A 16558-nucleotide genomic window follows, 5' to 3' on the forward strand; every position below is an offset into this window, starting at 1 on the left:
ACAAATTCAGTGTGATCTCAAACAAAATGCCAATTGCATTTTTTTTTGCAGAAATGGAAAAGCCAATCCACAAATTCATATGAAATTGCAGGTGCCTGAATAACTACAGCAATCATGATATAGGACAAAATCAGAGGATTCACATCTACCAATATCAAAACTTAGTACAAAGCTGCAGTAACTGAAACACTGTGGTACTGGCATATTGACATGTTGACATATTCACTGACCAATGGAATAGAACCGAGAGTACAGATATAAATCTATACAACTAAGACCAAATGATTTTTGATAATCGTGCCAAGTCCACTCAATGAAGAAAGAAGAGTCTCTTTAACAAATGACACAGAGACATTTGTTATAACATAGTTGATATTTCAACATGAAAAGAATGTTTGGTACTGTACCTCACACTGTATACAATAATTAACTCAAAATGGATCAACAACTTAAATATAAGAGCTAAAAGCATGAAATTATAGAAGAAAAGGAGGAGAAAACTATATGATCTTGAATTTGGAAATAGATTCTTAAATATGACACCAAGCAACAAAAGAAAAAAATAAATTGACTTCAAAATTAAAAACTTTTACACATCAAAGGATATTATCAAGAAAGGGAAATGGCAGGGACTTCCCTGGTGGTCCAGTGGGTAAGACTCCACACTGCCAGTGCAGGGGGCACGGGTTTGATCCCTGGTTGGGGAACTAGATCCCACATGTATGTCACAACTAAGAGCCCGCATGCTGCAACGAAGATCCCGCGTGCCGCAACAAAGACCCAGAGTAGCCAAAATAAAAATAAATAAATAAATAAATATTTTTTAAAAAAAGGGAAATGGCAACCCACAGAATGAAAGAAAATGTTAGCAAATCATATATCTGATAACAGTGATTACCCAGAATAAAAAACTTATAACTCAACAACAAAAGGAAAACAATCCAACTGAAATATGGACAAAGGACAGGAAAAAACATTTCACCAAGGAAGATTTTTAAAAAGTGGTCAGCAAGCATTTGAAAAGATGCTCAACATTATCAGTTGTTAGTGAACTGCAAATCAGAACCACAATTCAATATCCCTTTACACCCACTAGGATGGCTATAATCAAAAAAGGGAAAATAACAACTGCAGGTGAGGATGTTGATAAACTGGAACACTCATACATTGCTAGTGGGAATGTAAAATTATACAGCTGCTGTGGAGAACAATTTAGTGGTTCCTCCAGTCTGGTAGCTTTACATTAAACATAGAATTATCACATGACCCTGCAATTACACTCTTACATATATACATCCAAAAGAGCATAAAACAAGGATGCAAACAAATACGCACAAATGTCCATAGCAATACTATTCGTTATAGGTAAAAGGTGAAAAAAATCCAAATGTCCATCAATGCATGAATGTATAAATAAAAGGTGGCATTTATGCCACATATATGCCACATTTTACATGTGTATATTCCATTTTATATATTTATATCCATATAAAATATTCCATTTTATATATTTATATGTGTGTGTGTATATACATATACAGGAATGAAACACTGACACATGCTACAAGACAGATGAACCTCAAAAAGATCATGCTAAGTGAAAGAAGACACAAAAGTTTACATATTTTATAAATCTACTGATATGAAATATCCAGAGTATGTAAATCCACAGAACAAAATAAAGCAGACTGGTGGATGCTAGGGGCTTGTGGAGTGGAGGGTGAATAGAGAATAATTACTTAACAGATGCAAGGTTTTCTTTAGGATGATGGAAATGTTTTAGTATTAGGTCACACATCATTGTGAATAAAACAAAATTCGATTGAATTGCACACTTTGTTAAAGTTATGTGAATTTTACCTCAATTTAAAATTTTAAACAATTAGAAAATAGAATTCTACAGAAAGAAAAAAGAAAGCCAGAGTGACCATATTAATATCAGATACAATAGACTTCAGAAGAAGGAATATCACTAAGAATAGTAAGAGATATTACAAAGTAAAAAAGGATTAGCAAGGCAAAGTAACAATCCTAAACACATACATACTCAATAAAAAAAGCTTTAAAATACATAAAGTAAAAACTGGCAAAAATGAAAGGCGAGTGGAAAAATCCACAACTATAATTGGAGACATCAATATTCCTCTCTCATTAACTGACAAACAGTAAGTCAATAAGATACAGAAGACCGAAACAACACTACCAATCTAATTATACTAAGTGACATTTACAGAACACTTAACCCAGCAACAACAACAAAATACATTCTTTACAAATGCACATGGAATATTCACCAAGACAGACCATTTTATGGTCCAAAGGTCAGGTTTTTCCATTTTTAAATTTATATTTTAGTTTCATATTTTTTAATGTAAAAGATCAGAAATCCCATCTCTATTCCTGGCTTCTGCTGAGATGATGGGTTGAATCTATGAGTCAAAACCTTAGTCTTTTTATCAAATGCTTGTGCAGTAACACCCTGCTATTCTCTCCATTAACACACTTTCTCATTTTTTGCAATATGGATAGGCTGAGCATTTTCCAAATCTGTAAGTTCTGGTTCCTTTTTGCTTAACAATTTCTTCTTCAAAATGTATCCCTCCTTTCCCATTTTACTATTAGCAATTAGAAAAAACAAGACCGTGTCTTCAACATTCTGTTTAGAAACCTCCTCAATTAAATATCCATGTTCATCACTTATAAGACCTACTTGCCACAATGTATTAGAAAGCATTTCAGTCAAATTCTTTGCTACTTTATAGCAAGGATCACCTTGCCTCAAAACTCTTCCAGCCTCTACCCATTATCCAATTCTAAAGCCACTACCCCATATTTAAATATGTTACAGGAATTCCTCACTTTCTGGTACCAAAATCTGTATTGGTTTGCTAGGGCTGCCATAACAAAAGGCCACAGACTGGGAGGCTTAAACAACAGAAATTTATTTTCTCACAGTTCTAGAGGCTAAAAAGTCCAAAATAAAAGGTGCTGACATGACTGGTTTAACCTGAGTCTCTCACATAGGCTTGCAGATATTCACCTTTTTGCTCTGCCCTCACATGGTCTTTCCTTTGTGCATGTGCATTCCTCCTGTCTTTTTCTGTGTCCAAATTTCCTATTTATAAAGATGCCAGTCAGACTGGATAAGGGCCTATTCTAACGGCCTCATATTAAGTTAATCACCTCTTTAAAGGCCCCATCTCCAAATACAGTCATTAAGCTTTCAACATATGGACTTCGGGAGGACACAAGTCAGTCCATAACAATAGCAGAATATGTGTAGCAAAAGTATGCTTAAACTATAAAACAAAGATAAAAAACTTTAAAAGACCTAAATAAATGAAGAGATACATCATATTAGTGAACTGAAAAATTCAATACAGTTAAAATGTCAATTCTCCCCAAATTGATAATATAATCCCAATCAAAATCCAAGCAGAATTTTCTTATAAAAATTGAAGAGGTGATTCATAAAGTTACAGAGAACGCAAAAAATTAGTCAAAACCATTTTAGAAAAGCAAACAAGTTGGAGGTCACGTCCTACCTGGTTACAAAAGACTTACCATTTACAATTGTATCAAAAAGAATAAAATACCTAGAAATAAACTGAACCAAGGAGGTGAACGACCTGTACACTGAAAAGTATAAGACACTAATGAAAGAAACTGAAGAGGACACAAATACACGGAAAGATAGTCAGTGCTCATGGATTGGAATAATTAATACTATGAAAATGCCCATACTACCCAAAGCAACATGCAGATTCAATGCAATTCCCACCAATATTCCAATGACATTTTTCACAGAAATAGAAAAAACAATCCTAAAGTTTGTACGGAACCACAAGAGACCCCAAACAGCCAAAGCAATCTTGGGAAAGAACAAAGTTGGAGGCATCATGCTCTCTGATTTCTAACTATGTTACAAAGCTATACTAATCAAGATAGTATGGTACTGGCATAAAAACAGACACATACGTCAGTGGAACAGGATAGAGAGCCCAGAAATAAACCCACACACCTATGGTCACTTAATTTTTGACAAAGGAGCCAGGAATATACATTGAGGAAAGGATAGTCTCTTCAATGAATGGTGCTGGTAAAACTGAACAGCCACATCAGAAGAATGAAAATGGACTACTACCTTACACCATAAACAGAAATTAACTCATAATGGATTAAAGATGTGAATGTAAGACCTGAAACTATAAAACTCTTGGAAGAAAACATAGGTGGTAAGCTCCATGACACAGGTTTTGGAGATGATTTTTTTGATTTGACACCAAAAGCAAAGGCAATAAAAGCAAAAATGAACAAAAAGGCCTACAATGAGCTAAAAAGCTTCCCCTCCTACACTGTTGGTGGGAATGCAAATTGGTGCAGCCACTATGGAAAACAGTATGAAGATTCCTCAAAAAACTAAAAATAGAGTTATCATATGATCCAGCAATCCCACTCCTGGGCATATACCCAGACAAAACTATAATTTGAAAAGATACAGGCACCCCTATGTTCACAAAAGCACTGTTTACAACAGCCAAGACATGAAAACAACTTAAATGTCCATCAACATATGAATGGATAAAGAAGATGTGGATATATATACAATGCAATATTCCTCGGCCATAAAAAAGAATGAAATAATGCCATTTGCAGCAATATGGATGGACCAAGAAATGATCATACCAAGTAAACTAAGTCAGAGAAAGACAAATATCACATGATATCACATAAGTGGAATCTCAAATATGACACAAATGAACATATCTATGAAACAAATCAGACTCACAGATATAGAGAATAGATTTGTGGTTGCCAAGGGGGAGGGGGTGGGGGAGGGAAGGATTGAGAGTTTGGGATTAGCAGACGCAAACTATTATATATAGGATGGATAAACAACAAGGTCCTACTGGGAACTATATGCAATATACTGTGGTAAACCATAATGGAAAAGAATATGAAAAAGAATATATGTATGTATAACTGAACCTCTCTGCTGTACAGCAGAAATTAACACAACATTGTAAATCAACTATACTTCAACAAAAATTTTAAAAACAAATTAATTAATTAATTAACTAATTAATTAGAAGCTTCTGCACAGGAAAGGAAACCATCAACCAAACATGAAGAGGTAACATACAGAATGGGAGAAAATATTTGCATATCGTATATGTGAGAAAGGGTTAATATCCCAAATACATGAAGAACTCACACAACTCAGCAAAATAATAATAATGATAATGATAATAATAATCATTCAATTAAAAACAGGCAGAATAGACATTTTTCCAATGAAGACATACAGATGGCCAACAAGTACATGAAAAGGAACTCAACTCACTAGTTTTCAGAGAAATGCAAATCAAAACCACAAGAAGGTATCACCTTACACCTATCATCAAATGACTATCACCAAAAAGATGAGATAACAAGTGATGGCGAGGATGTGGAGAGAAGGGAACTCTTATGCACCACTGCTGGGAGTGTAAACTGGTGCAGCCACTATGGAAAACAGTATGGAGGTTCCACAAAAAAATTAAAACTAGAAACTACCATATGATCCAGCAATCTCACGTCCCTGGTTTATCCCAAAGAAATGAAAACAGGATATTGAATAGGTATCTGCACTCCCATGTACAATGCAGCGTTATTCACAATAGCCAAGATATGGAAACAACCTAAGTGTCCATCAAACAGATGAATGGATAATGATGTGGTACAGGTATACAATGGAATATCGTTCAGCCATGGGAAAGAAGGAAATCCTGCCATTTGTGACAACATAGATGGACCTTGAGAGCACTATGCTAAGCGAAATAAGCTAGACTGAGAAAAACAAATGCTGCATGGAATCACTTACATGTGGAATCTAAAAGACAAAGAAAGTCAAACTCATAGAAACAGAGAGTAGAAACGTGGTTTCCAGGGGCTGGAGGATGGTGGGGAATATAGGGAGAAGTTGGTAAAAGGGTACAAACTTTCAGCTATAAGATAAATAAGGTCTCAGGATCTAGTGTAAAACATAGTGACTATAGTTGACAACACTATGTTGTGTAATTGAAATTTGCTCATCAAATGAAATGGTGAAATGTTCACACCAAAACAAACAAACAAACAAACAAAACGATAACTATGTGAGGTATTGGGATGTGTTAGTTAACTAGATAGGGGAAATCCTTTCACAATGTATACATATATCAAATCACCACAGTGTACATGTTAAATACTTTACGGTTTTATTTGTCAATTATACCTCAATAAAGCTGAAATGAAATTTTTTAAAAACATCTATTGCAGAAAGTGAAAAAGAACATCCAGCTTCAAAAGATATTCAGGGGTTAAAAGTTTGTGTCTGAAACTTTGTTTTTGACACAAGCCAAACAAGCATTCATGTAGGGGCAATTCTTTGTTTAAAAAAATTTTTTTGATCTGACCTGTAAAACCACTTCAAGTTAAATCAAAACTTTTACTTAAGATCTACTGTTTGGTACTGAACCTTCTTAGGAAACTTGGAAAAAAGAGAAAGCAGAGTACCTTCAGATTAGGCAGTCATCTATACAGAAACCAGCATGATAATAGCAGGAAGAACATCAGCTGTAGATTTGTTTTAAAAAGGGAGGAAAGAAAAAAGAAACCTGAATTCAAATTTGGCTCAGTAAGCTATTTACAAACTATATGATCTTAGGCATAATATTTAACCTCTTAAAAGAGTCTATTTTCCTGGGCAAAATAATGACCGAAACATCTAACTTGCTGACTTGTGATAAGGATTAAAGATAAAATATGCAAAAATCTAGAGTATATAAATAATTGATACCATTAGAGAAAAATCCTTTGCCAAATGTGTGGCCAGGCACATAATAGATACTCAGTAAAAGGAGACATATTAAATAGTTATTCTCTGCCTATTTTTATATATGCATTTGATTTTAAAAAGGAACATGATCTAGTACAGATCATGTGCCTGAGACTCTCTTGATATATCGGAGAGATTAAGCCCAGAGAGGAAGGAAGAGTCCTTTCAGGCACTGCTGATAACTAAGGGAGAAATAAACAGTCACACAGTACTTTTTCTAAAATGTAAAGAAAGCTTAAGAAGAAAAATAAATAAATAAAAGTATAAAAGGCAATATACCTCTAAAAGGACTTAGAGGTGCTCTCAGCATAGCATAAAGCTGGTGGGAGAAGCAGACTCAAGATTGTCACAGAAATTCTCCTTAACAACTTGAAGAAGAGGATTAAGTAAAGACTTACCATGTATATAGAAATAAAATAGTATGGTATCAGTGAAGGTATAGACACAGATCAAAGTAGGAGAAACAAAAATCTTTGGAGAAGAACAGAGTCAGAAACAGACTCAACTCAACGGAGAAGGAAAGTCTTTTCAACAAGTGAAACGGAAATAGCCACTATTACAAATGTAAAGACAGAATGATCACTCATCAGGTACACCATTTTAAAACATTAACACAAAAGGTTTGACAGAACTGAATATAAAACCTAAAACTAGAAAATTTCTAGAATCAAACACAGGAGAAAATCTTTCTGACCTCGTGTTTGGCAACGATTTCAGAGATATGACATAAAAAGCTTCATCTGTAAGAGAAAATACTGATAAACTGGATTTCATCAAAACTTAAAACCTCTGCTCTTCAAAGAGACTGTTAAGAAAATAAAAATCTCAGCAGAAGCAAGAACTACCATCTTGCAGCCTGTGGAACAACAACCACATTCACACAAAGAGAGACAAGATGAAAAGGAAGAGGGCTATGTACGAGATGAAGGAACAAGATAAAACCCCAGAAAAACAACTAAATGAAATGGAGATAGGCAATCTTCCAGAAAGAGAATTCAGAATAATCATAGTGAAGATGATCCAGGACCTCGGAAAAAGAATGGAGGCAAAGATCGAGAAGATGCAAGAAATGTTTAACAAAGATCTAGAGGAATTAAAGAACAAACAGAGATGAACAATACAATAAGTGAAATGAAAAATTCACTACAAAGAGTCAATAGCAGAATAACTGAGGCAGAAGAAGAGATAAGTGACCTGGAAGACAGAATGGTGGAATTCACTGCTGCAGAACAGAATAAAGAAAAAGAATGAAAAGAAATGAAGACAGCCTAAGAGACGTCTGGGGCAACATTAAATGGAACAACATTCACATTATAGGGTCCCAGAAGGAGAAGAGAGAGAGAAAGGACCCAAGAAAATATCTGAAGAGATTATAGTCGAAAACTTCCCTAACATGGGAAAGGAAATAGCCACCCAAGTCCAGGAAGCACAGAGAGTCCCAGGGAGGATAAACCCAAGGAGAAACAGGCCGAGACACATAGTAATCAAATTGGCAAAAATTAAAGACAAAGAAAAATTACTGAAAGCAGCAAGGGAAAAACAACAAATAACATACAAGGGAACTCCCATAAGGTTAACAGCTGATTTCTCAGCAGAATCTCTACAAGCCAGAAGGGAGGGGCATGATATACTTAAAGTGATGAAAGGTAAGAACCTACAACCAAGATTACTTTACCCAGCAAAGATCTCATTCAGATTCGAAAGAGAAATCAAAAGCTTTACAGACAAGGAAAAGCTAAGAGAATTCAGCACTACCAAACCAGCTCTACAACAAATGCTAAAGGAACTTCTCTAAGTGGGAAACACAAGAGAAGAAAAGGACCTACAAAAACAATTAAGAAAATGGTCATAGGAACACACATATCGATAATTACCTTAAACGTGAATGAATTAAATGCTCCAACCAAAAGACACAGGCTTGCTGAATGGATACAAAAACAAGACCCATATATATGCTGTCTACAAGAGACCCACTTCAGACCTAGGGACACATACAGTCTGAAAGTGAGGGGATGGAAAAAGATATTCCATGCAAATGGAACACAAAAGAAAGCTGGAGTAGCAATACTCATATCAGATAAAATAGACTTTAAAATAAAGAATGTTACAAGAGACAAGGAAGGACACTACATAATGATGAAGGGATCAATCCAAGAAGAAGATATAACAATTATAAATATATATGCACCCATCATACAACCACCTCAATACATAAGGCAACGCCTAACAGCTCTAAAAGAGGAAATCGACAGTAACACAATAATAGTGGGGGACTTTAACACCTCACTTACAACAATGGACAGATCATCCAAACAGAATTAATACGGAAACACAAGCTTTAAGTGACACAACAGACCAGATCAATTTAATTGATATTTATAGGACATTCCATCCAAAAACAGCAGAGTACACTTTCTTCTCAAGTGCACACGGAACATTCTCCAGGATAGATCACATCTTGGGTCACAAATGAAGCCTCAGTAAATTTAAGAAAACTGAAATCATATCAAGCATCTTTTCTGAGCTCAACTCTATGAGATTAGAAATCAATTACAGGGGAAAAAAACGTAAAAAACACAAACACAAGGAGGCTAAAAAATACGTTACTAAATAACCAAGAGATCACTGAAGATATTAAAGAGGAAATCAAAAAATACCTAGAGACAAATGACAATGAGAACACGATGATCCAAAACCTAGGGGATGCAGCAAAAGCAGTTATAAGAGGGAAGTTTATAGCTATACAAGCCTACATCAAGAAACAAGAAAAATCTCAAATTAACAATCTAACCTTGCACCTAAAGGAACTAGAGAAAGAAGAACAAAACCCAAAGTTAGCAGAAGGAAAGAAATCATAAAGATCAGAGCAGAAATAAATGAAACAGAAACAAAGAAAACAATAGCAAATATCAATAAAACAAAAAGCTGGTTCTTTGAAAAGATAAACAAAATTGATAAACCATTAGCCAGACTCATCAAGAAAAAGAGGGAGAGGACTCAAATCCATAAAATTAGAAATGAAAAGGAGAAGTTACAACAGACACTGAAGAAATACAAACCGTCCTTAGAGACTGCTACAAGCAACTCTATGCCAATAAAATAGACAACCTGGAAGAAATGGACAAATTCTTAGAAAGGTATAACCTTCCAAGACTGAACCAGAAAGAAATAGAAAATATGAACAGACCAATCACAACTAATGAAATTGAAACTGTGATTAAAAATCTTCCAACAAACAAAAGTCCAGGACCAGATGGCTTCACAGATGAATTCTATCAAACATTTAGAGAAGAGATAACACCCGTCCTTCTAAAACTCTTCCAAAAAATTGCAAAGGAAGGAACACTCCCAAACCCATTCTATGAGGCCACCATCACCCTGATACCAAAACCAGACAAAGATACTACAAAAAAAGAAAATTACAGACCAATATCACTGATGAATATAGATGCAAAAATCCTCAACAAAATTTTGTTACTAGCAGACAGAATCCAACAACACATTAAAAGGATCATACACCATGATCAAGTAGGATTTATCCCAGAGATGCAAGGATTCTTCAATATACGCAAATCAATGTGATACACCATATTAACAAATGGAAGAATAAAAACCATACGATCATCTCAGTAGATGCAGAAAAAGCTTTTGACAAAATTCAACACCCATTTATGATAAGAACTCTCCAGAAAGTGGGCACAGAGGGAACTTACTTCAACATAATAAAGGCCATATACGACAAACCCAAAGCAAACATCATTCTCAATGGTGAAAAACTGAAAGCATTTCCTCTAAGATCAGGAACAAGACAAGGATGTCCACTCTCACCACTGTTATTCAACATAGTTTTGGAAGTCCTAGCCACGGCAATCAGAGAAGAAAAAGAAATAAAAGGAATACAAATTGGAAATGAAGAAGTTAAACTGTCACTGTTTGCGGATGACATGATACTATACATAGAGAATCCTAAAGATGCCACCAGAAAACTACTAGAGCTAATCAATAAATTTGGTAAAGTTGCAGGATACAAAATTAATGCACAGAAAACTCTTGCATTCCTATACACTCACGATGAAAAATCTGAAAGAGAAATTAAGGAAACACTCCCATTTACCACTGCAACAAAAAGAATAAAATACCTAGGAATAAACCTACTTAGGGAGAAAAAAGACCTGTATGCAGAAAACTATAAGACACTGATGAAAGAAATGAAAGATGATTCAAACAGTTAGAGAGATATACAATGTTCTTGGATTGGAAGACTCAATATTGTGAAAATGACCATACTACCCAAAGCACTCTACAGATTCAATGTAATCCCTATCAAAGTACCAATGGCATTTTTTACAGGACTAGAACAAAAAATAGTAAAATTTGTATGGAGACACAAAAGACCCCGAATAGCCAAAGCAGTCTTGAGGGAAAAAAATGGAGCTGGAGGAATCACACTCCCTGACATCAGACTATACTACAAAGCTACAGTAATCAAGACAATACGGTACTGGCACAAAAACAGAAATATAGATCAATGGAACAGGATAGAAAGCGCAGAGATAAACCTACAAATCTATGGTCAACTTATCTACGACAAGCGAGGCAAGGATATACAGTGCAGAAAAGACAGTCTCTTCAATAAGTGGTGCTGGGAAAACTGGACAGCTACATGTAAAAGAATGAAATTAGAACACTCCCTAACACCATACACAAAAATAAACTCAAAATGGATTAGAGAGCTAAATGTAAGACCGGGAACTATAAAACTCTTAGAGGAAAAAATAGGAAGAACACTCTTTGACATAAATCACAGCAAGATCTTTTTTGATCCACCTCCTAGAGTAATGGAAATAAAAACAAAAATAAACAAATGGGACCTAATAAAACTTAAAAGCTTTTGCACAGCAAAGGAAACCAGAAAGAAGACAAAAAGACAACCCTCAAAATGGGAGAAAGTATTTGCAACTGAATCATCGGACAAAGGATTAATCTCCAAAATATATAAACAGCTCATGCAGCTCAATATTAAAAAAACAAACAACCCAATCCAAAAATGGGAAGAAGACCTAAATAGACATTTCTCCAAAGAAGACATACAGATGGCCAAGAAGCACATGAAAATTTGCTCAACATCACTAATTATTAGAGAAATGAAAATCAAAACTACAATGAGGTATCACCTCACACCAGTTAGGATGGCCATCATCAGAAAATCTACAAACAACAAATGCTGGAGAGGGTGTGGAGAAAAGGGAACCCTCTTGTACTGTTTGGTGGGAATGTAAATTGATACAGCCACTATGGAGGACAGTATGGAAGTTCCTTAAAAATCTAAAAATAGAATTACCATATGACCCAGCAATCCCACCACTGGGCAGATACCCAGAGAAAACCATAATTCAAAAAGACACATGCACCCCAATGTTCATTGCAGTACAATAGCCAGGTCATGGAAGCAACCTAAATGCCCATCGACAGACGAATGGATAAAGAAGGTGTGGTACATATATACAATGGAATATTACTCAAGCCATAAAAAGGAACGAAACTGGGTCATTTGTAGAGACATGGATGGATCTAGAGACTGTCATACAGAGTGAAGTAAGTCAGAAAGAGAAAAACAAATATCGTATATTAACACATATATGTGGAACCTAGAAAACTGTACAGATGAACCGGTTTGTAGAGCAGGTATTGAGACACAGATGTAGAGAACAAACGTATGGACACCAAGGGGGGAAAGTGGCGGGGTGGTGGGGGTTGTGGTGTGATGATTTGGAAGATTGGGATTGACATGTACACACTGATGTGTATAAAATGGGTAACTAATAAGAAAAAATAAATAAATATTTTTTTAAAAAGAAAATAAAAATCTCAACAACAGACTATGAGAAAATATTGTAAAACACTAAAGTGTTCAATGTAGTGGCACAACATGTCAGCAACTTACTCTCAAATGTTTTGAGGGAAAAAGTTCTTTGCACTATTTTTACAATATTTCTGTAAGTTTAAAATTATTTCAAAAGAAAAGTTAAACAAGAAAAGAGAAATCAGAATTTAAAAAAGAGAAAAACATGAATGGATATTTTATTTTGAAATTGTCTTGATAAGAGGTAAAAAAACAGAAGTCATGAAGGAAAAAAAATCTAGTAATTTTGACTATGCAAAAAGTAAAAGCTTCGGCATGGCAAAAATAAATGTACCAAATAAAAAAACAAATTGGGGGGAAAGTATCTGTAATAACAAACAATGATAATTTCCTTAATTGGAAAACCATAACCCAATAAAAGACATAAACAGCAGTTTTCAAAAGCAGAAATTCAAATAACCAACAAATTTAGGAAAATAAGTCCTATCTTACTCATAAAGAAATGTAAACCAAAACCAGAAGATAAAATTTTCATTTAATAGAATAAGTTTTAACATTCGTTAATACTCAAGACTAACGAGAACAGGGAAACAGAGAAACAACATTTACTGTTCGTGGGACTGAATATTAGTAGTCAACTGAGAAAGGAAATTTGGCCAAGTTCATTGAAATATAAAATGCACATTTTGGTTGTTTCCAGGTCCTGGCTATTGTAAAGAGTGCTGCAATAAACATTGGGGTACATGTGTCCCTTTGAATTATGGTTTTCGCAGGGTATATGCCCAGTAGTGGGATTGCTGAGTTATATGGTAGTTCTATTTTTAGTTTTTTAAGGAACCTCCATACCGTTCTCCATAGTGGTTGTACCAATTTTCATTCCCACTGACAGTGAAGGAGAGTTCCCATCTGTAGAGATGTGGATGGACCTAGAGTCTCATACACAGTGAAATAAGCCAGAAAGAAAAAAACCAAATATCATATATTAACGCATATATATGTACTCTAGAAAAATGGTACAGATGAACCTATTTGCAGGGCAGGAATTGAGACACAGATGTAGGGAACGGAAAAGGGGACACAGTGGGGAAAGGAGAGGGTGGGATGAATTGGGAGATTAGGAATGACATATATGCACCACCACGCATAAAACAGATAGCTAGTGGGAACATGCTATAAAGCACAGAAGCTCAGCTCCGTGCTCTGTCACGACCTAGATGGGTGGGATGGGGCTGGGGGTGGAAGGGAGGTCCAAGAGGGAGGGGATAGATGTATACACATAGCTGGCTCACTTCACTGTACAGCAGAAACTAACACAACATTGTAAAGCAATTATACTCCAATAAAAAAAAATTTGAAAAAAATTAAATTCACATATTTTACTCAACAATACCACTACTAGAAATGTATGCAATGGATAAAAACATACTCAAATATATGTAACGAGGAAGTTCAAAGCAGTGTTTTTTCTTTATAACTAAAAATAGTCATAACAATATGAACACTGATCAGAAGAAGATGCCTTTACATCAGGCAAAGGATGGTACACTCACACAATTCAATACTGTATCACCGTAAGAAAGAAAAAGGCAGAACTGTATGTGCTTAATAGGTAAACAGCTCTAAGGTACATAACATATATGATAATAATGGTGAAAAAAATACCGATTCAAAACCATAAGTATAATGATCCCATTTATGAAAATTTTAGGAACATAAGAATATATATAAACACATACATGCATATACACACAGAGACATGCATGTCTGTATGTGTGTGTATTAGTATATGCTATAAACATTTTCAAAAAACTAGAGAAGCAGTAGTTAACCACTGAGGAGAGGGACTGGAAAAGTGAAGAAAGGTAGACTTATTATTTCATTCTTTTGTTTACTATTTTCACCTTTTACTATTTCATCATTCTGTCTTTCAATATGTAATTTAAAAAGTCTATTCACAATGAATTCAATTGTTCTACCCAAAATTTCTGTGGCTGTTACAAATATTGTTTGTGGAATTTTCTTTTTTAATGCGTGCTTTCAATAATTTTGAAAATACATTACCTGAAATGGTTTGACAGGGACATTTACTTCAGTTGCAGGTGGGGGTTTTGGGATGCTTTCAATCAATTCCAAAATCCCTTGCAGTTTTTTATCTGAGATTTGTAAAGAAACCAGTGGTAAGTTTCCAAAAATCTTGAATCTGTTTCAAAAAGCAGAAATCATTATAAAAAGATGACTGTTCATCTTAAATTATCTAAGAATAATAAAATGTGATTTTAAGTACTAAATATTATCTACACAGTCCATGGGACAAATTATCTCACAATCTACAGTCAAATTCCCATCATTTTACCTTATTAACCAATCTCATTAGCTGAACTAATGTCATTATTTTTCAAAGGCTTATTTTCTATTGTTATTATGTTTACTATCCCTCTACTATTTTGCCAATGCCAGTTGACAATTACTCTTTATGAAGTGTTTATTACAGACAGGCATTAAGGAAAGCACTTGATATGCATTATCATAAATAATTCTCACACCTATGAGGCAGACAACCTATTTCTGCTTGCTGTTTCTTATAAGTTCCCATATGTACATGGTTCCTATCAGGAAACTAAGGTTGGCAAGTACAAGTAACTTGTCCGAGTGATTATATATTTAAAACCAGGTTTAAAAATCAGATCTGAATGAAAAATCACACTCATATAAGTAGATGAATGTAACAAAATCCAACACCCATTCACCATAAGAACTCACAGTAAACTAGAACAAAGAAGAACTACCTCAACTTGATGACGAATATCTTTGAAAAACTTACTAACATCATACTTAATAGTGAGAAACTCAATATTTTCCCACTAAGATTAGGGACAAAACAAAGATTTCCCTCTCACCACTCCATTTCAACATCACACTGAAAGTCCTTAAAAGCAGTAAGCCAAGAAAAGAAAATAGAAAGCATACAGATTGGTAAAGAAAACATAAAACTGTCTTTGTTCACGGACAACATGATCATCTATGTAAATTATCTAGAAAAAAATTCCTGAAACTAATAAGCCAATACAGCAAAGTTGTAGGATATGAGGCTAATATGTAATAGTGAATTACTTTCTTATATACCAACAATGGACAAGTATAATCTAAAATTAAAAATATAATACCATTTACATTAGCACCCCAAGAAAGTAATACTTAGGTATAAATCTAACAAAATAAATACAAGATCTATATAAGGAAAACCGTAAAACTCTGATAATAAAGAACTAAATAAATGAAGAAATATTCCACATTCAAGGGTAGGAAGATTCAATCTGTCAAGATGTCAGTTCATCGCAAACTGATCTATATAGATTCAATGCAATCACAATCAAAATCCCATCAAGTTATTTAATGGATATTGACAAACTGATTCTAAAGTTTAAATGGAGGGGCAGAAGACCCAGAATAGCCAACATAATACTGAAGAAGAGCAAGGTTGGAGGGTTGATATTCCCTGACTCAAGACTTACTGTAAAGCTACACTAAGCAAGATGCTGTGCTACTGGCAAAAGAATAGACAAACAGATCAATGGAAGAGAACAATGGAACAGAATAGAGAGTGCAGATATAGACCTCCATAAATATAGTCTACTGAATCGCTTACAAAGGACTTAAGGCAAAATAATGGAACAAAGACATTCTCTTCAACAAATGGTGCTGGAGTAAATGAATATCCACATGCAAAAATTAATTCAGACAGGCCTTACACCCTTCACAAAAGCTAATACAAAGTGGATCACAGACCTAAATTTAAAATGCAATACTATAAAACTCCAAAAAGATAAATCAAAGAA

The 16558-nt window shown here is 34.6% G+C and overlaps 1 protein-coding gene across 4 annotated transcripts in view; it reads right to left on the bottom strand.

The window, feature by feature from the left end:
* The window catches only part of VPS13A (vacuolar protein sorting 13 homolog A), a 258051-nt gene that overhangs the window by 157638 nt on the left and 83855 nt on the right, over positions 1 to 16558 (bottom strand). For all 4 annotated transcript variants that reach the window (XM_068551844.1, XM_068551843.1, XM_068551845.1 and 1 more), the window contains exon 23: positions 14784 to 14922. In XM_068551844.1, the coding sequence (XP_068407945.1) occupies positions 14784 to 14922 (139 nt within the window). The remainder of the gene's footprint in view (positions 1 to 14783; positions 14923 to 16558) is intronic.

This window comes from Eschrichtius robustus, chromosome 10 (genome assembly GCF_028021215.1).
Source record: "Eschrichtius robustus isolate mEscRob2 chromosome 10, mEscRob2.pri, whole genome shotgun sequence".
In the NCBI taxonomy this organism is placed as follows: Eukaryota; Metazoa; Chordata; class Mammalia; order Artiodactyla; family Eschrichtiidae; genus Eschrichtius; species Eschrichtius robustus.